General features: G+C 36.1%; 1 protein-coding gene across 4 annotated transcripts in view; it reads left to right on the forward strand.

Annotated features, from left to right (window-relative positions):
• LOC105202925 (5-hydroxytryptamine receptor 1) overlaps nucleotides 1–17,019 on the forward strand; it is a 492,922-nt gene that overhangs the window by 388,092 nt on the left and 87,811 nt on the right. For all 4 annotated transcript variants that reach the window (XM_039452417.1, XM_039452412.1, XM_039452415.1 and 1 more), the window contains one exon: nucleotides 7,864–8,082. In XM_039452417.1, the coding sequence (XP_039308351.1) occupies nucleotides 7,864–8,082 (219 nt within the window). The remainder of the gene's footprint in view (nucleotides 1–7,863; nucleotides 8,083–17,019) is intronic.

A 17,019-nucleotide genomic window follows, 5' to 3' on the forward strand; every position in this document is an offset into this window, starting at 1 on the left:
AATAATTCTATAGCTTTTAATTTCATGTGAACACCTATTAAAAAAATGATTTAGAACAAACTTTTATAGTAAATTAAAAAGAAAAAAATCTTTAATAAATTTTATGTTATCAAAATTTTATAAAAATTCAACACTAAAATACAATAAAACATTAAAATGTTCCGTTCTATTTTCCTTTTAGGCAAATAAAAAAATTGTAAAAATGGAAATAATTTAAAATATTTATTTTATAATTTTAAATTATTAAAATTATGATGAAATTTATTACGATATTTATATTTGTAGTGTTATTTCAAATATTATTTTATGATTTAACATTATTAAATATTATTAATCTTTATATTTTACACAAACTATTTATCTTTTTAAATTAGAAAATAAATACGAGTTTACAAGGCTTCTAAAGAATAATAATTCAAATGAAGCAGGAAGAGCTTCAGGACCGTGCAGCTCTTCCTGCCTCATTTGAATTATTATTTATCTTTTATTAATTTTTCATAATAAGCGCAATTAGTCTCTCGTCATTTGTATTTAATGACATTCATTTATGACGCTAAACTATCCACAAGACAAGAGATAGAGTAAAAATAGAGAAAATTCGACAAATACAATTAAATTAGTTGTACATACTTAAAAAAATAAAATACGACAACTTTTCACAGCTGGCAGCCATACGGAACGAGAGGCAGAAAAACGAAAGAGAGCTCAGGTTTTAAAGAAAGAAAGCTACAAATTGAGCACACCATGCTATCCCTTCCACCATGACTTTATCATACATGTTTGAATATGTTGTTAATTATAAGTGTTCATATAAGGTAAATTTTCAATTTTTCAAAAATTTAGAAGCGGAGGGGGATTTCGAGAAAAATGACATTTACGAAAAATCTGAGCAAACTATTATACAGGATGTTCGTTGATGATTGTCCCTACGTTTTATCATAGAAGCACGCATTTGTAATTTCCAATATAATATTTTAGAAATACATATCCGTCGGTAAATCATGCTTCTGTGGTAAAACATGGGGACAACTATTAATAAACACCCTGTATAGTATGTACATAGACCCCATAAAACTTTTATTTGAAACTTTTTTTTATATCTTACAGTTTCGACAGTACCACTTCAAAAATTAAAAAAATCGATTTATTTCAAGAGCGTGTTTCACCCTCTTAAGGGGATGCTAAAGTCGTCCTTTTTTATCGGCCGAACGTTAATTTTCGGACACGCCGTTCTTCTAATTGCATTTACAGATTTAAAAATCCTTTTCCACAATTAAAGTATAGACAGTAATGTATAATGGACGCTATATAAGGATAATGAAAACGAAAAAAATTGGAAAATTATTCTCAATTTTTTTTGTTTTCCTTATCCTTATATAGCGTCCATTATACATTACTGTCTATACTTTAATCGTGGAAAAGGATTTTTAAATCTGTAAATGCAATTAGAAGAACGGCTTGCCCGAAAATGAACGTTCGGTCGGTAAAAAAGGACGACTTTAGCATCACCTTAAGAAGATGCTAAAGTAACAGAAAAACTTTCTTGACGTCGGTACTGCAGATCACTGCAGTTTATTTTTTAAACGAGACCAGGCTATCGCTCTTTGTTCATCGCGTAGAGCTGTCTTTGTTTTTCGATTATTTTGCCATCTGCGAAAAAACCTATCAACTACTGTTGAGGACCATATTGCTCTGTTTATGACAGTTCAGCTTTGCTAAATGAAATATGCATCTAGTAACATCACTTTATTTAATTATTTTTGTTAGGTGTTTAGTCGTAATTTCAAACGGTCAATGTTATTCGTTTATGTTTTCTGAAGGGCGCTCTATTATCATTTTGTACGTACAAGCTACACAACTTCTGTATTAAGATAATGTTAACCTCAGGTGATGGGTATACGAGTGAATTTTTAATAATTTATTAAATTTTTGTTTGATTTTCTTGTAAAATTTACCTCAGCACCTTTACTTTTTACGCATATTTCAATTCTAAAAAAAGTTTTTGTGATTCTGTAACGCCAATTCAAAGATATTTTATGCACTCTAAATGTCGGTAATTCACAGTACTTTAGCATCCTCTTAACAGTCATATGGGCCCGTATATAAAAATCTGTGTCCCATATTCTTATCTGTACTACAACATATTAAAAGCTCGGCGGAGCGGAAAACTTTTGTAACACACGAATGGGTGCGCGTACCATGCGTATAGATAGGTTTTTAATTATTTTTGGAACATGGGAATGTAGGAACATAACTTCATCTTATATAGTTGAATTTGTAATAAAATAAGCTTTATTTTGCGTATAAATAGAAATAAAAATTTTGAAAAAAAAATAGGTAAGTGGTAGGGGAAAGTATAAAAAAGTTTTAAAAAATTAAAAAAAATTTTTTTTAATAACTTTTATAAAGTATTTTTTTAAATATTAACAAGGACATTAGCACAAAAAATAACAAACAATTTAAATATATACAAAGAACAACAAAGCATTAGACACACCGATTAACTATAGATGTCATACCATATATATCTTAAGGCAACTTGCTGAAAAAGTAATAGAGTTCAATAAGTCATTGTTTCTGTATTTTGTCGACATTAAATAGGCCTTCGATAAAGAACGCTTGAGTACGTCCTTAGTTCCATAAAGGAAAACAATATCTGTGCGAAGTATAGAAGAGTTATTGTTGACATAAACAGGAACAATTCCAAAAAAATGACAACACAAAATATCTTACTGGAAGCTGTATAAATATCGGTATAAGGCAGGGAGATAGTTTAATTGTGAGTCCTATTCTTTTGAATCTTATAATGAACAAAATAATAAAAAAACGTGAAAGATGTAAAAGCTGGATAAAGTATGGAAGATAACATGATACAAATAAGATGCTACACAGATAGGACATTGTCACATTTCTTAAATTTTGGGATTTTAAATTTGTGGACAATAACGAGTTTTTTAATTTCAGGACTTTTTTCAAGACATATCATGTTCACCACATATTAATCGTGATTTTCTTATCGTAGAAAATAACATTTTAGATAACATTTATTACAATCAGTTAATTTTTATTGTAACAAAGGTTTTTAATATAATTTCTCTTACTATGTAAGATAAATTGATCAGAATGAGCCGGGATTAGTTTTAATTTCCTTAAATCAATACATTTTACCTCTTACTGGAATGGTAAAATGAATACATTTCACTTTTTTCTCCTCAATCTTTTAATGTTTCTTCTATATTTAGCTACTAATATGTACAATTGTATCAATGATATTGGTACAATTTATACTTTTGAAAACCTAAACTATTATTTTCTATTGTTATTTTAATCAATGAAGCAATAAACTTTTAGTTATAAACAAATTAAAATAAAAGAAACGTGATTTTTTTCGATTTAATTGCATTGTACGTAAACTAACACAGTTAGAAGTTTGTAAATTTAGACAAATATTAATTTCAATCCCAGATTTATAATAAACAACCAAGAAATCATACAAAAATATAAGTTTAATGAAAATAATTTCTCACATTGTCCGCCATATTAAATTCGCAATTTTAACTTTTGCAAATTTAACTTTAAATTTTTAATTAATGATTCAAAAAATATATTAATGCAAATATTCATAAAAATCCGTTTAGTAGAAAAACTGTACCAATGCAAGGATTAATCAGTCATTTATAGATTATGTTTATGAATAAATATTATATTTAAATATTTATAGTTTTTTATTTTTTTTACAAAAAAAGAAAAAATGGATGACAAACTTTGCTTAATATTATTGTAAAAGCTATTAAAGCAGTGCAAATATAATTTAACTACCTATCAAATCACTCACTCACCTTTCTCTCTTTCTCTCTTTCTCTCTCTCTCTCTCTCTCTCTCTATCAAATTTATTAATTATAAATTACCATCGTGTTACTGTCAGACAATTTCTGCGTGACATTCAATCTTAAGTATAAGACTAATAAAAGTCACATTTTCACGGTTTTATTTAAAATTAAATAACTTCTTTATATTTGATGATATGTGTATTCAAAAGTAATTTTTTCGGTAATTATGAAAAAGATGGTCTTTTTCATCAATTTTGATGAAATTAGGCTTACTCGACGCGTTTTCACATGAAACTAACGCAGAAAAAAAATATTGCTCTGTCACGCAAACCAAGATATCAATCGTTAAAGTTAACGATTGTACAGGTTAGAATACCAGTCATCTCGGCGTAATGTAATAAACTGAGCATGCGCTATGATAGAAACGTGCACGAAATTTGAAATGCTTATTAATAATTATATCACTGCCACATTTACTACACTTTCTTGTATTTGCCAGAACATTATGTTGGATTAAAAAAGTTATTAGTTTTTGTGCAACGTAGATTTTTTTGTTAAGGCATGAATACAATTTATTTTATAAAATTAATTAATTTAATTAATAGACACATCCCACTTACAAATAAAAATCTTAAAACGTGGTCCTCGCGCGCGCGGAGTGTGGGGTAGGTTGGAGTGGGGATGAAATGGACCTCTCTTCGCATGGAAAGTCACAAACTTATGTAGAGGGAGCAATACATCTGTAGACCTCGTTTCAAGTTTTCTATTTGTAAGTGAGATGTGTCTATTAATTAAATTAATTAATTTTATAAAATAAATTGTTTTCATGCCTTAATAAAAAAAATCTACATTGCACAAAAACTAATAATTTTTTTAATCCAACACAATGTTTACTTTTTATTAAACATTTTTATAATTTATTTTATAATTAACAGGGGGGCTGGAATAAAATATACATTGCACTATTAAGTGTAGTAAATATGGCAGTGATGTAATTATTAATAAAGAAATATTTTAAATTTTGTGCACATTTCTATCACAGCGCGTGCTGAGTTCATTACATTACGTCGAGATAATGACTGGTATTCTAATCTGTACAATTACTAATTTTAACGATTGATATCTCGGTTTGTGTGGCAGAGCAACACTTTTTTCTGCCAGATTCGTTAGTTTCATGTGAAAACGCGTTGAATAAGCCTAATTTCATCAAAATCAGCGAGGAAGACCGTCTCCTTCATAATTATCCGTCGCGAATATAGGAAAAAAGGCGGAAATAAAGTCGACCATAGAACAAAAACGGAAAGAAGCGAAGCGCTATCAGCCTAAAAGCACTATCATAAGACGACGTTAAAAGGGCGCATTTAAATACATACCTAAGAAACAGCTCAGGTCAAAAATGATTTGGGGACACAAGAATGCTAGAATTCCTAGAAGTAAGAGTCTGGCCAATCTTCTAGTTTGATTAAAAATGGCGTGTTAGTTACTATAGTTACTATATAAAACAACAACTCAATTTATCAAATTTCAACCAAGAAAAAGTCAGCCAGGACAATTAAATAAATCCGTTTTTTTAAAAAACAGCAAAACTATAGCTATGCACTTATTGACTCAATAGACATTTTATTATTATTTTATTTTATTGAAAGATATGTCATATTATATTACATTTCATAAAGTGAATATATTTTCGTTTATTATTTATCAATATATTGAATGTTTATGTTAAATGTTTATTTATATGAGTCTGTTAAATGTCCATAATAATTTAATGGTTAATGTAATATTATTGTATGTTTTGTATTATTGTATATTGTTAATGTAATATAGTTCAATAAATCATACTGTGTATTTTATTTGTATTTAATTCTTCGTTTTATTAATAAATATTAAATTCTTATTATGTATTTTGCATATTTAGTGATTAATTCTTCCTATAATTCTTTTATTCTTCTTCAATCATCTTTTTTTTATTTCAATTATCGGCTTATGATATTGTTTCCAATTCATTTTCCTGATCGAAAATACAAACCACTCGTCATAAGTAAGTACATTAAATTGATTCTTCAAGTTATTGAAATGCTCGACACTATGTACGATTAATTTTCGCTTCTGTAAGCGAATAATTTGCCTATCTTCGCTAGGTTGTAACAAAATATATTCTTATATTTATTTTTTACACTTCTGCTTTTAAATTGTTCCGCGTACTCAGTTATCACTCATTGGTTCCGCCATTTTTTATCGAACCAATTAAAAATAGGACAAGATTGACCAGACTCTTACTTCTAGAGACTCTAGCGAATGCGAAAAAGAAAAACGTGCGTAGCGTATACATTCCATTACCTAAAATATGTAGAGTGAAAGCAAATAATTTGAAATAGGCTACTAATTTGAGATAGTGGTTTACTTTTGAAACAAAGGACTTCATTTAAATGGCAATCACTAGAAGTTGTTGCAGTTGTTGCAAAACATGCTATAATTCTACAACGAACCTTATTTGATAATAACTTTATTCAATACAAGTAAAATCGAACTAAATTATTTAATGCTTATATTTAATCCTTAAACACACCGATCCCGTAAAATACAAAAACACATTTTTGAGTCTGGGAGACTTTTTCAACTTTGAGAAGTTATAACTTTAGTTCTAATCAACATTTTTCAACAATCTTTTTTTTATATAAAAATTCAGAATCTCAGAAATGTGAATGCATAATCGATATTGCCAAAAAATAACTTATTGTTAAGTTATAAAAAAAGCCATTAAACAAAAATTAGAAATTGTTCAAAAATCCACTTTTCCTTTAAAAAATCGTATCTCCGCAATAAAAAAATTTAAGAATTTTTAAATACAGCATTTTAAAGCTAAAGAGTCATACTTTCAAAAAAAATTGTGTCACTGCTATTTCCATTAAAAAATATACTTACGTAACAAGGCGAATATGAGGTATTTTTCATAAACTCAAGTTGTCTAAAATTGAAAATTGATGTATTTCATAATATATTTTGGACCCTACGCAAAAATCCTTTCTTCCACGGCACTATAGTATTTTAACTTCAGACAGAGTAACATACGCGAACGGACCTATTTCAACATGTTTTGTCCAGTATTTTTATATAAGATTAAAGAAAAAGTTTCATTCACACATTATATGGGTCGCATTGACCCTAACAAAACTTTGCTGTCGTGCCATTTGAATTTTAGTTGACCAAAAAAATTGACCAACTATATCGAAAGAGGAGATTTCAAACTTTTTTTACATCCTAGTCCGAACCTTCTATCTCATTCCATCTTCACACAGCAAGCGTTTGAAACTTCATGTGGGGTCTCTCAGACCTACTTATGTGTTTAAGAATACACATTTATATTGGAATAACATTAATTTATCAAATAATATAATTTATTAATTTATGTACACAGCGTCTAAATATCTCCCATTAAATTTTTCTAATAACAATTACTATTCAACAATTATAACAACCAGGCTTCCCAAAAATTTACGCAGCTAATACAAAGAAGTTTCATAGCATTTATATTACACATGAAAACGCATGATAAAATTCAAAATGTGTTATTCACAATTAAAATGTATTCTTAATTAAATCGCATTATTGCGCATGTGAATCTAATAGTAGAATAGCTGAAAGTATCCAATGGCACGTGCTATACTCGCATTAACTTCGTAACCAAGACATAAATGCAGATCACTGACTACTAGTGTTCCATTCCAAATGTCATGTAGATATCGAGCATTAAACTCAACCCACATTTCATGGTATAATAAATTATGTAGCACTGTCCTCGGGTATAATGATTAATTCAAACAATTATGTAAAATTTAGTGAACTCGTGACAAATAGTAATTAACGTGTCATTAACCATATCTCACAAATAGTTACTGACGTTATTGTGACAAACTATACATTACACTCCAATAGCATAACTATACGTAGTAGCGTGAACTTTTTGTCGAACATGTATTACAAAATTGCGCCCAAGTGACGTACAAATAAATGATTATTAATCGTGTTACAGATGAATTACAAACTATTCAATGCCGCGCGTAATAAATCTGCAATGAATTATTATCAAGAGGGTCGATTTGACATGGAACTGGAAACTGATGTCAATCCATCTTCCGATGGTCGTAAGATCATTATGCGTTCAGCGAGCTGTCCACGACATTCTCACAACGAGCGTGTAAAACCGACCAGTCTGCCCAACATACATTTAAGAAGTACAGCCGCATCTACAGTAAGTAATACATTTCTCATACATGTATCAAATTTAGATTATAAAATTTTTAATTGTGCAGATTATAAAAGTCATCGCCATTTCTTTAAAAAAAAAAAGGAACTATATACTTCTGTTACGTCTACAGTCCTCGAGTGAGTCTCAACGTTAATTTATGTTACGAAAAACTATGGAGAGGTTTAGAGTAGGACGGAACGAACCGAACACACAAGTTACAGGACGTGTGCGTCGAGTCGAATGTAGCAAGTGAGATCGATTTAAAGGTCGGTGTTACAACGACCCTATGACGCTTACTCGAACTCGCACGTTCGTCTGGTCCTTATTTTGTGTAAGCGAATCAAATCGCTTTTACACGGGATCGGACCTAGTGCTACTCTTTTTAAGAACGAGGAAGTGAAGGTGGCCATAATAGATTAAGTAAGAATGATTAAAGATAAAAATTACATTTTATTCTAATATAGTAAAAGAAATAAAAATAAATTAGCTACAGTGCTTATGGAAGTAATATAAACTGGTTAGGAAAAATTAACATTTCTATTCTAATAGATGTGAGTAATTGAATAAAAGTTTTACGGAAAATGAAGGAAATTTTAATATAAAGAAAAAATTTAATTATAAAAACTTAAATTGTAATTGACGACATTGAAATTAACTTATTAACTAAATTCTATAAAAATTTACGTGCGTGCGGTTCTGGTTGAAATGACTCAAATATCTCAGCTATTTTGTCGAGTATTTCTACATCGATACTATTTACAAAATTCTCCGCTTCTTCGGGGTAAGAGGAAAAAAGGAAGGTCCAGGTTCGGAAAGAAAATCAAGGGGAGGGAAGTAGGAATCTTCAGGCGGTCTTCTGACCGGGAAATCGAGGTTTCGGTAGAAGAAATCAAGAGGGGAAAGTGTTCGAAGGAAAATAGTAGGGAAAGGGGTCAATCCCTGAGAATGCTCGAAAGGCCTTTTAGGGGAGTCAAAATAGGGGATTTGCATGCGGAAAATGATCTTAAAGATGATACAGGACTGGAACATGGGTGCGATATAGGGGAGTGAGAAGGAGAAAGAGGGGGAGGAGAAGCTGAATTTTGAGGTAGTTCTAGACGTTGGATGGGTTGCCTGCTTATTTGCCTGTTCCGGTGATTCCGTCGACGCTTCGCGGCGACCCAAGGTTTGTTTTTACGTAGGTGTGCGCCTCGCTGACCTTTCACTATAATTAACGCGATTTTAATTAACGGCGTCCTAGGATAAAGCCACCGTTTCTCTCTCTCTCTCTCTCTCTCTCGCTCTCTCTCTTCACTTCCCTAAGAAATAAATAGAACAGATAGACATTATTGTGGAATATAATGAGGAAGGGGACCCGTGAGAGAGAGGAAACGAGTTTTAACCGGATTGTAAAATGGATATGATCAAGTCGATTAAAAGGAAAAAGGAAGTGGAGTCCCTTGAGTCGAATCGATACCAGAGCTCAATCAGACCCGAAAAGGGTTAAAGCGGAATAACGGATTAAGTTCCTTGAGGCGGGTTGACACCAGAGCTCAATCGGACCCGAAAAGGGTTAAAACCGTATAAAGGATTAATTATAAAAAGGGAAAAAAGAAAGAGGATGGTAGTCAATTACATCAGGTAATCCAGATAAGAAAAAGAGAAGGGGCCTATTCTGGTTGGGTAATTTGGTTACTTACTTTTCAATTGTCGAATTGGTCTTAAAAGATAATCTTATTGACTCAAATAGGCTGGCGACACAAAAGATCTGTTATCGAGCTTGGTCTCTTGATAACTCGTCAGAGACTCGCAAACAAGATTAGAGTCTATGCGTGATCACTAGGTAGTGTAACAAAACTGATACGCAGGAAAATGAGTAATAAGTCCTGCTCCGGGCTCTGTGCAGCCCTTTTTATATCAAAAAGAGTGGGTGAATCAAAAACTTTTTGATCCCCCATCAGCTCGGCCAAATCCAATCAGGATCTTTTTAGTCTGTCTAATCACATTATGATTGGACGAAAGGTGTCGGTGTCATCAAGAGATGGGAGTAAGATATTTGGGTCACGACTTCCATATATGGTCTTGGCGACAAAACTAATTCCCGGATGGATCACGTCGATCGCTAAATTTATGATTTTGCAAGTGAGAAGTGTTTGGTCCAATATGACAGTTTGCGTGATTACCTGTCACATTGAAACCTCATTGCCCTCGCTAGCCAGTGCGAAATCTTCGCATCGGACCGTTGCAAGTTTCGAGACCCCGTGCCGACATTTGCCGACAACGAGTTAATCTCCAAAGTTGCGGGCGTGTGCGAATGAGAAGTATTTACTTTAGCATGGTATCTGATATAACAGCTTTTCATATCGCTGCACTTTTCGCTGCGCTCGCTGCATAGTACCCGTCGTAGGCTTCCGGTGCGAATTTCAGTACGAAAGCCTACGCGTGTTTTGCATCGAGCGCGTCGAGCCATCCCGAGATTTTCTACCGACAGTACGAGTGAAGGAAAAGAATCGTGGAGCTCGGACGTAACACTTCATTATACATAACGTCATTCTTCTAATTATTATGTATATGAAAGTAGTAAGGTAGAATTACACAAAAACTATTAATTTATAAAATATTTTATACTTCGTTCTGCTATATTTTAATTTAAAATTAAAATAGATGATAATTTGTACCATGCGTGTAGAGACGTTTTTAATTATTTTTGGAAAATGTCGGAACATAACTTTATTTATACATCGTTGCATTTATAATAAAATAAGCTTTATTTTGCTTATAAAAAGAAATAAAAATGAAAAAAGAAACAGTTAAGTAGTGGGAGAAAGTATAAAAGAATTTTTTTTAACTCTCTTTATCATGTTATAAAATATTCCTCAAGTCGCATTCAACTTTCACTTAGAACATTTTTTTCTATCTTCTATAGTTTCGACGAGATATGCTTTGAATAAAAAAAAACTGATTTTCTCTAAAGAGATGTTTTACCTCCTAAAAGTGCGTATAAGCACGTATAAAAAAATATGTATCCTTTATTTTTATCTGTACTACGACATATTAAAGACTCGTCAAAATTGGAGGGAGACACCTCGGAGCTTTCCCTTGTTAGGAATGAAGGGACGGAGCATAAAGTCCAACTTTAGACAAGAGGAAGTTTTCTCTCTGGCAGGGAAACCGTTTTCCGCCACATTGATTTCAAAGAACTTATACATAAATGTACGTCAGTGACATCTTGTTATGTTTTAGTGTGACAGCTAGAAAATGAGGTTAAATACTCAAACTATTAATTTATTCATTAAAAATAAAAATGGTAAAATGCATAGTACCAGGAGTAGTAAGGCTAGGCCGGTTCAAAGCCATGGGGCAATGAGGGGGGCTGAGGGGCGAGGGGGGAATGTAGCCGCGGGGGGTACCTGCGGTACGTACCGCGGAGTGGGTGATGATCCGCGAGGTCTGACATGGGAGGTGGGTGGTGACCCGCGAGACCTAACTTGGGAGGTGGGGGTCAGCCCGCTGAACTGACCCGCGCGTGGGAGTCAGCCCGCGGTCCTACCCAGGTGGGAGGGAATGATACAGGGAGTGGGTGGTGATCCTCAAGATGCAGTGGGTGGTGTCACCCACTGATCTAGAGGTGGGATTGAAAGGTGGGGGTAAGTCGCGCGGCAGAGCGGTATGTACCACCGAGGATGATGTTGGGGAGAGAGAGGAATCCCATGGCTTTGAACCGGCGTGTATTTTTTAAAAAATACCATGGCGGTTCTCCGCGGCGATATCGGCGGCGATTTCCGCGGCGATTTCCGCGGCGGTTTTCCGCGGCGATTTCCGCGGGGCCCGCCGCAGCCCGCGCGCAATTTCCGCGGGTCCCGCCGCCACCCGCGGGCAATTTTCGCGGGGCCCGCCGCCGCCGCCGCCGCCGCCCGCGCCGCCGCCGCGCCCGCCGCCCGCGCCCGCTGCCGCTAGCGCGCGAATTCGGCGGACAGAGAAAAAATAAAAATTTCTTTAAAAAGAAACTTACCGCTGCAGCCGCCGTCGCCGCGGATATCGCCGCGGAGAACCGCCGCGGCCACCGCCACCGCCACCACCACCGCCACCACCACCACCACCACCACCACCACCACCACCACCACCGCCACACTGTTAGTGTATTTGTTCAATATTCGTTCGGTACTATGCGTACCGAACGATGCCCCGTTGTGGTGTCCACCACAACAATGTAGTTTCTGTAATAAACTACACGTTGTCCGCTTGTGGTGTCCACCACAACGATAAGCGGGACGAATTCCCGCTCTTCCTCCGCGCGACGATCCATTTTTTTTTTCGCGACACGATCGTACGCTTTTTAATTCCGCGACGGTATAATTGCGACTGACGAAGGGCTCGCTCAGCGAGAGCATCCTCCGTCGCATCGCGTATTTTGACGGCGGCTAATCACAAAGGTATACGATTACATCGAAGACAAACGATATATGATTACATTGTAGGTGAAGCAAACGCCGCTACTCTATGCTTGCAATTATATTATATTATATTATATTATATTAATTGTTTTATTTTTTTCTACCTAATTTTCGTTATTCTTCCTGCATCCACTTGGAAGACAGTATTCCACTACGTATAACTGTTCAAGTCTCGTAATTTTCTAGCCTTCCGTTCGAGAGATACAGAATATTCTTTATGCAAGTTATATTTGCCGATGCAGCTCTCAGGCCTTGCCGCGTATTTTGACGGCGGCTAATCGCAAAGGTATCAAATTACATCGAAGACGAATCGTACGATGTATCAGTAGCCTTGAACACGTATGAACAGGTTCGCACACGCCGCTGCAAATATGCGCGCAAGTCTCTCTCTGCTCGATCGAGATTTCTAATGTAGAGTGTCACACACTGATGCAAATGTATATGAATAATCTATGGGATCTTCTAGTGGTGGTGGGGGATAGATCTTTCATGCCCCCGCTAGATGATGCAATTTTTCGTCAGACAAAAGAACGTATAATAGATATGTAATTAGCGCTCGGACATCAGTAGATGTCTTTGAAGCGTATCGAATCTATCATCGGCGGCCAAAGAAATTTCGCTGGATCCAGTTGATCAGTGGCCGGAAATAATAATGCGCTTTTTGGAAGTTTACATCAAGAACGCGTTCTGCACATACTGTAATTCGTGTAAATAAAAAATTTGCGAGTGCTCCGAGACATCATATAGTACGTGCTAATAATTGAAAATGGAGAACATTGAACGCGAACTGCTCGAGCAATGCTCGCAGATCGCTACTCAAGAGGAGTGTCGTGCATGGGTGGAACGTTGCGAAGAGTGCCTCGCACATCTCGAAGAATGTTGTAGCAGTGCCAAACGTCCTCGACTCACCGTTGGCTCCAGACAATCTATAGTGGCGAGAATCGCGCGACTCGCGGGTGCAAAAGCGCAATTAGAAAGACGTTTCGTGCACGTTGGAGGTGGTGCGCACGCTAGCACCAGTGGTAAAAGATCGCTCATCTGGCGCGAGATCGAGACCGCGTTTGAGTCACGTATTCTTACGGGTGCTGTCATAAACGCCGATTATATTGAACCACGACATTTCCTGGAAGACGCTAGTGATTTGGTGATCGAACAAGTGCGAGACGCTATCGCGAAACATGGAAATGTGAAGGTGAATACCGTATTCAACGGTGAATTTGTAAACATTCGTGACGACCGCGATAATAAAAGTCTCGCGACGAAGAACTATGAACTATACAGAGCGTCAAATTTGCGCGAATGGTACGAGCAACGTGTAATCGAAGTGATATTAGCGATGCTCGACGAGTTTCAAGAACGCGATAGCGGCTGGGCGTTACACCGAATCCAAAACCTGATGGTGAATATAAACAAGCTTAATCCCATGCACGCAGGATGTTACTTCAAATTGCCGCTGTCGGTAAGTGACAAGCGTGCAATAATTAATGTACATTCGAAGGACAATGCTTGCTTCGCGTGGTCCATGGTTGCTGCCCTGTACCCCGCCGAAAATCATGCAAACCGAGTGTCATCGTACCCGCATTATTCGACTGTGTTAAAGTTTGAAGACATTCAATTTCCAATAAAAGTAAAAGACATTGGAAAATTTGAACGTTTAAACGACGTGTCTGTGAATGTGTACACAACCGAATTGGACAAAAAAGAAAAGATAGAATACGTTGTGCCGTTACGACTGACCGAAGATAAGAAGGAGAAACATGTCAATCTCTTCTATGTGGAAAATGAACACGACGTCACCCACGGCCACTTTGCGTGGATTAAGAACCTGTCGCGACTGGTCAGCTCACAGATAAACAAAAAGGAACACAAGAAATTTATTTGCGATCGGTAAGTGTAATAATATAAAAAAAAAAAAACTTTCACACTTTTAATTATTGTTTAGTAAAAAATAATTTGTTTATTACAGATGCCTGCATTACTTCCACTCAGAGGAAAAGTTGCAGTTGCACGAAACGGAGTGCAAGAAAATAAATGACTGCGCCATCATACTACCGAGAGAAGACCAGAAATGGCTAGAATTCGACTCATACAACAACAAGGAGCGCGTACCATTTGTAATTTACGCTGATTTGGAGTGCGTATTGAAGAAGATGGAGAAGAACGAAACAGAGAACACGTCGAGTTTCGCGTATCAACACCACGAGGTATACAGCATAGCTTACTATGTTAAATGCTCGTACGACGATGCGTTATCGATGTATCGTTTTCGCCGCGATAAGGACTGCGTCGCGTGGTTCGCGAAAGAGTTAGAAAATCTTGCGCACGATATGAAAGCCCGAATATCCGCCAATGTTCCAATGGAACAATTAACTGTACAGCAGAAAGAGGCATATTTAAACGCGACAAATTGTCATATATGTGAAAAACCGTTTATATCAGATACGGGCCTTACCCGTAACGAGTGGCTTGATAATCGGCGGGTGCGTGATCACTGTCATTTGACCGGCAAGTATCGCGGTCCCGCCCATAATAAATGTAATTTAAATTATAAGAATACGTACGTTATTCCAGTCGTTTTTCACAATTTGAGCGGTTACGACGCGCATTTTATAATAAAAGAAATTTCTACCGCGTTCGAAGGCAAGATCGACCTACTACCGATTAATAAAGAAAAATATATTTCGTTCACTAAACACATCGCAGCTACCGGTGTAGGAACAAAATCGGGCGAAGTACGAAATTGTATACGATTTCGATTCATCGACTCATATAAATTCCTAAGTGCGAGTCTCGAAAAATTGGCGTCGTTTCTAAGTATTGAACAATTAAACATTACTCGTTCCGAATTTTCCACGTTGTCAAACGAGGATTTCGAACTCCTCACGCGCAAAGGCGTTTTTCCGTACGAGTACGTTGATGATGCCGAAAAGCTTTTAGAAACGCGTTTACCACCGCGCGAATCTTTCTACAGTTCACTGAGCGGACAGACGGTATCAGAGCATGATTACGCTCATGCCGAGAACGTATGGCAACGGTTCGCAATTGAAACGCTGGGCGAATACAGCGATTTATATTTGAAAACAGATGTCTTATTATTAGCCGACATTTTCGAAAACTTTCGCGACAAAAGCATGCAGAGTTACGGTTTGGATCCCGCGCATTACTATACATTGCCAGGCTACACGTGGGATGCAATGTTGAAGAAAACGGGTATAAGATTCGAGTTGCTTACGGACATAGAAATGCTACTTTACGTGGAACGTGGAATTCGTGGCGGTTTAAGCCAGTGTTCGGGCAGATATGCGAAGGCTAATAATAAGTACATGAAATCGTACGATCCGTCAAAACCGTCGACTTATTTGATGTATAATGATGTGAATAATCTGTATGGGTGGGCAATGTGTCAACCGTTGCCATACGGTGAATTTAAATGGGTCGAAAACGTTGACAATTTCGATGTAAACGCGATCGCATTTGACTCGGACACCGGATATATACTGGAAGTCGACCTTGCATATGAGAATCAGCTGCACGATCGACACAGTGACTTACCGTTTTGTCCTTCAAGCGATAAGCCTCCAGGGTCAAGGCAGAAGAAATTACTAGCGACAGTGCATGATAAAAAGCGTTACGTCATCCACTACCGCAATCTTCAACAGTGCACGCGTCACGGACTTCGAATCGTAAAGATACATCGCGTACTTCAATTCGTTCAATCCACCTGGCTCCGTGATTATATAGAATTAAATACAGAGTTTCGAACGAACGCGAAAAATGATTTCGAGAAAAATTTATACAAATTAATGAATAATGCAGTTTTCGGTAAAACCATGGAAAATGTACGTAATCACGTTAATATAAAATTAGTAACGCAATGGGAAGGCCGTTACGGGGCAGAGGCCATGATTGCTGCTCCGAATTTTCATAGTCGCAGCGTTTTCGCAGAAAATCTGGTTGCCATAGAAATGCGTAAACTATCGGTAAAATTTAACAAACCAATATATGTCGGTATGTGTATTCTCGACATTTCGAAAATCTGCCTTTACGAATTTCACTATGATTATATGCTGCCATTGTATAAAGATAAATGTAAGATACTCTATACAGACACAGACAGCCTCATCTATGTCATTGAGTGTGACAATGTGTACATGGATATGAAACGTGATATCGCGAGATACGACACGAGCGATTATCCCGCCGACAATGAATATAATATGCCTCTTGCGAATAAGAAGGTTCCAGGGCTAATGAAAGACGAGAATTGCGGCAAGATTATGACCGAATTTGTAGGGCTAAGAGCAAAAATGTATGCGGTGAAAGTAGAAGGGAAAAAAGATACAAAAAAGGCGAAAGGTGTAAAGAATAGCGTTGTAGAACGAACTATAACGTTTGAAGATTATACGCGTTGCTTGCACGACGGGATAGAAATGACTCGTCAGCAAGCGTGTATACGTTCGAAGCTCCATGATGTACACACAATCAAAGAGAAAAAGATTGCTCTCAG

Source organism: Solenopsis invicta, chromosome 1, assembly GCF_016802725.1.
Source record: "Solenopsis invicta isolate M01_SB chromosome 1, UNIL_Sinv_3.0, whole genome shotgun sequence".
In the NCBI taxonomy this organism is placed as follows: domain Eukaryota; kingdom Metazoa; phylum Arthropoda; class Insecta; order Hymenoptera; family Formicidae; genus Solenopsis; species Solenopsis invicta.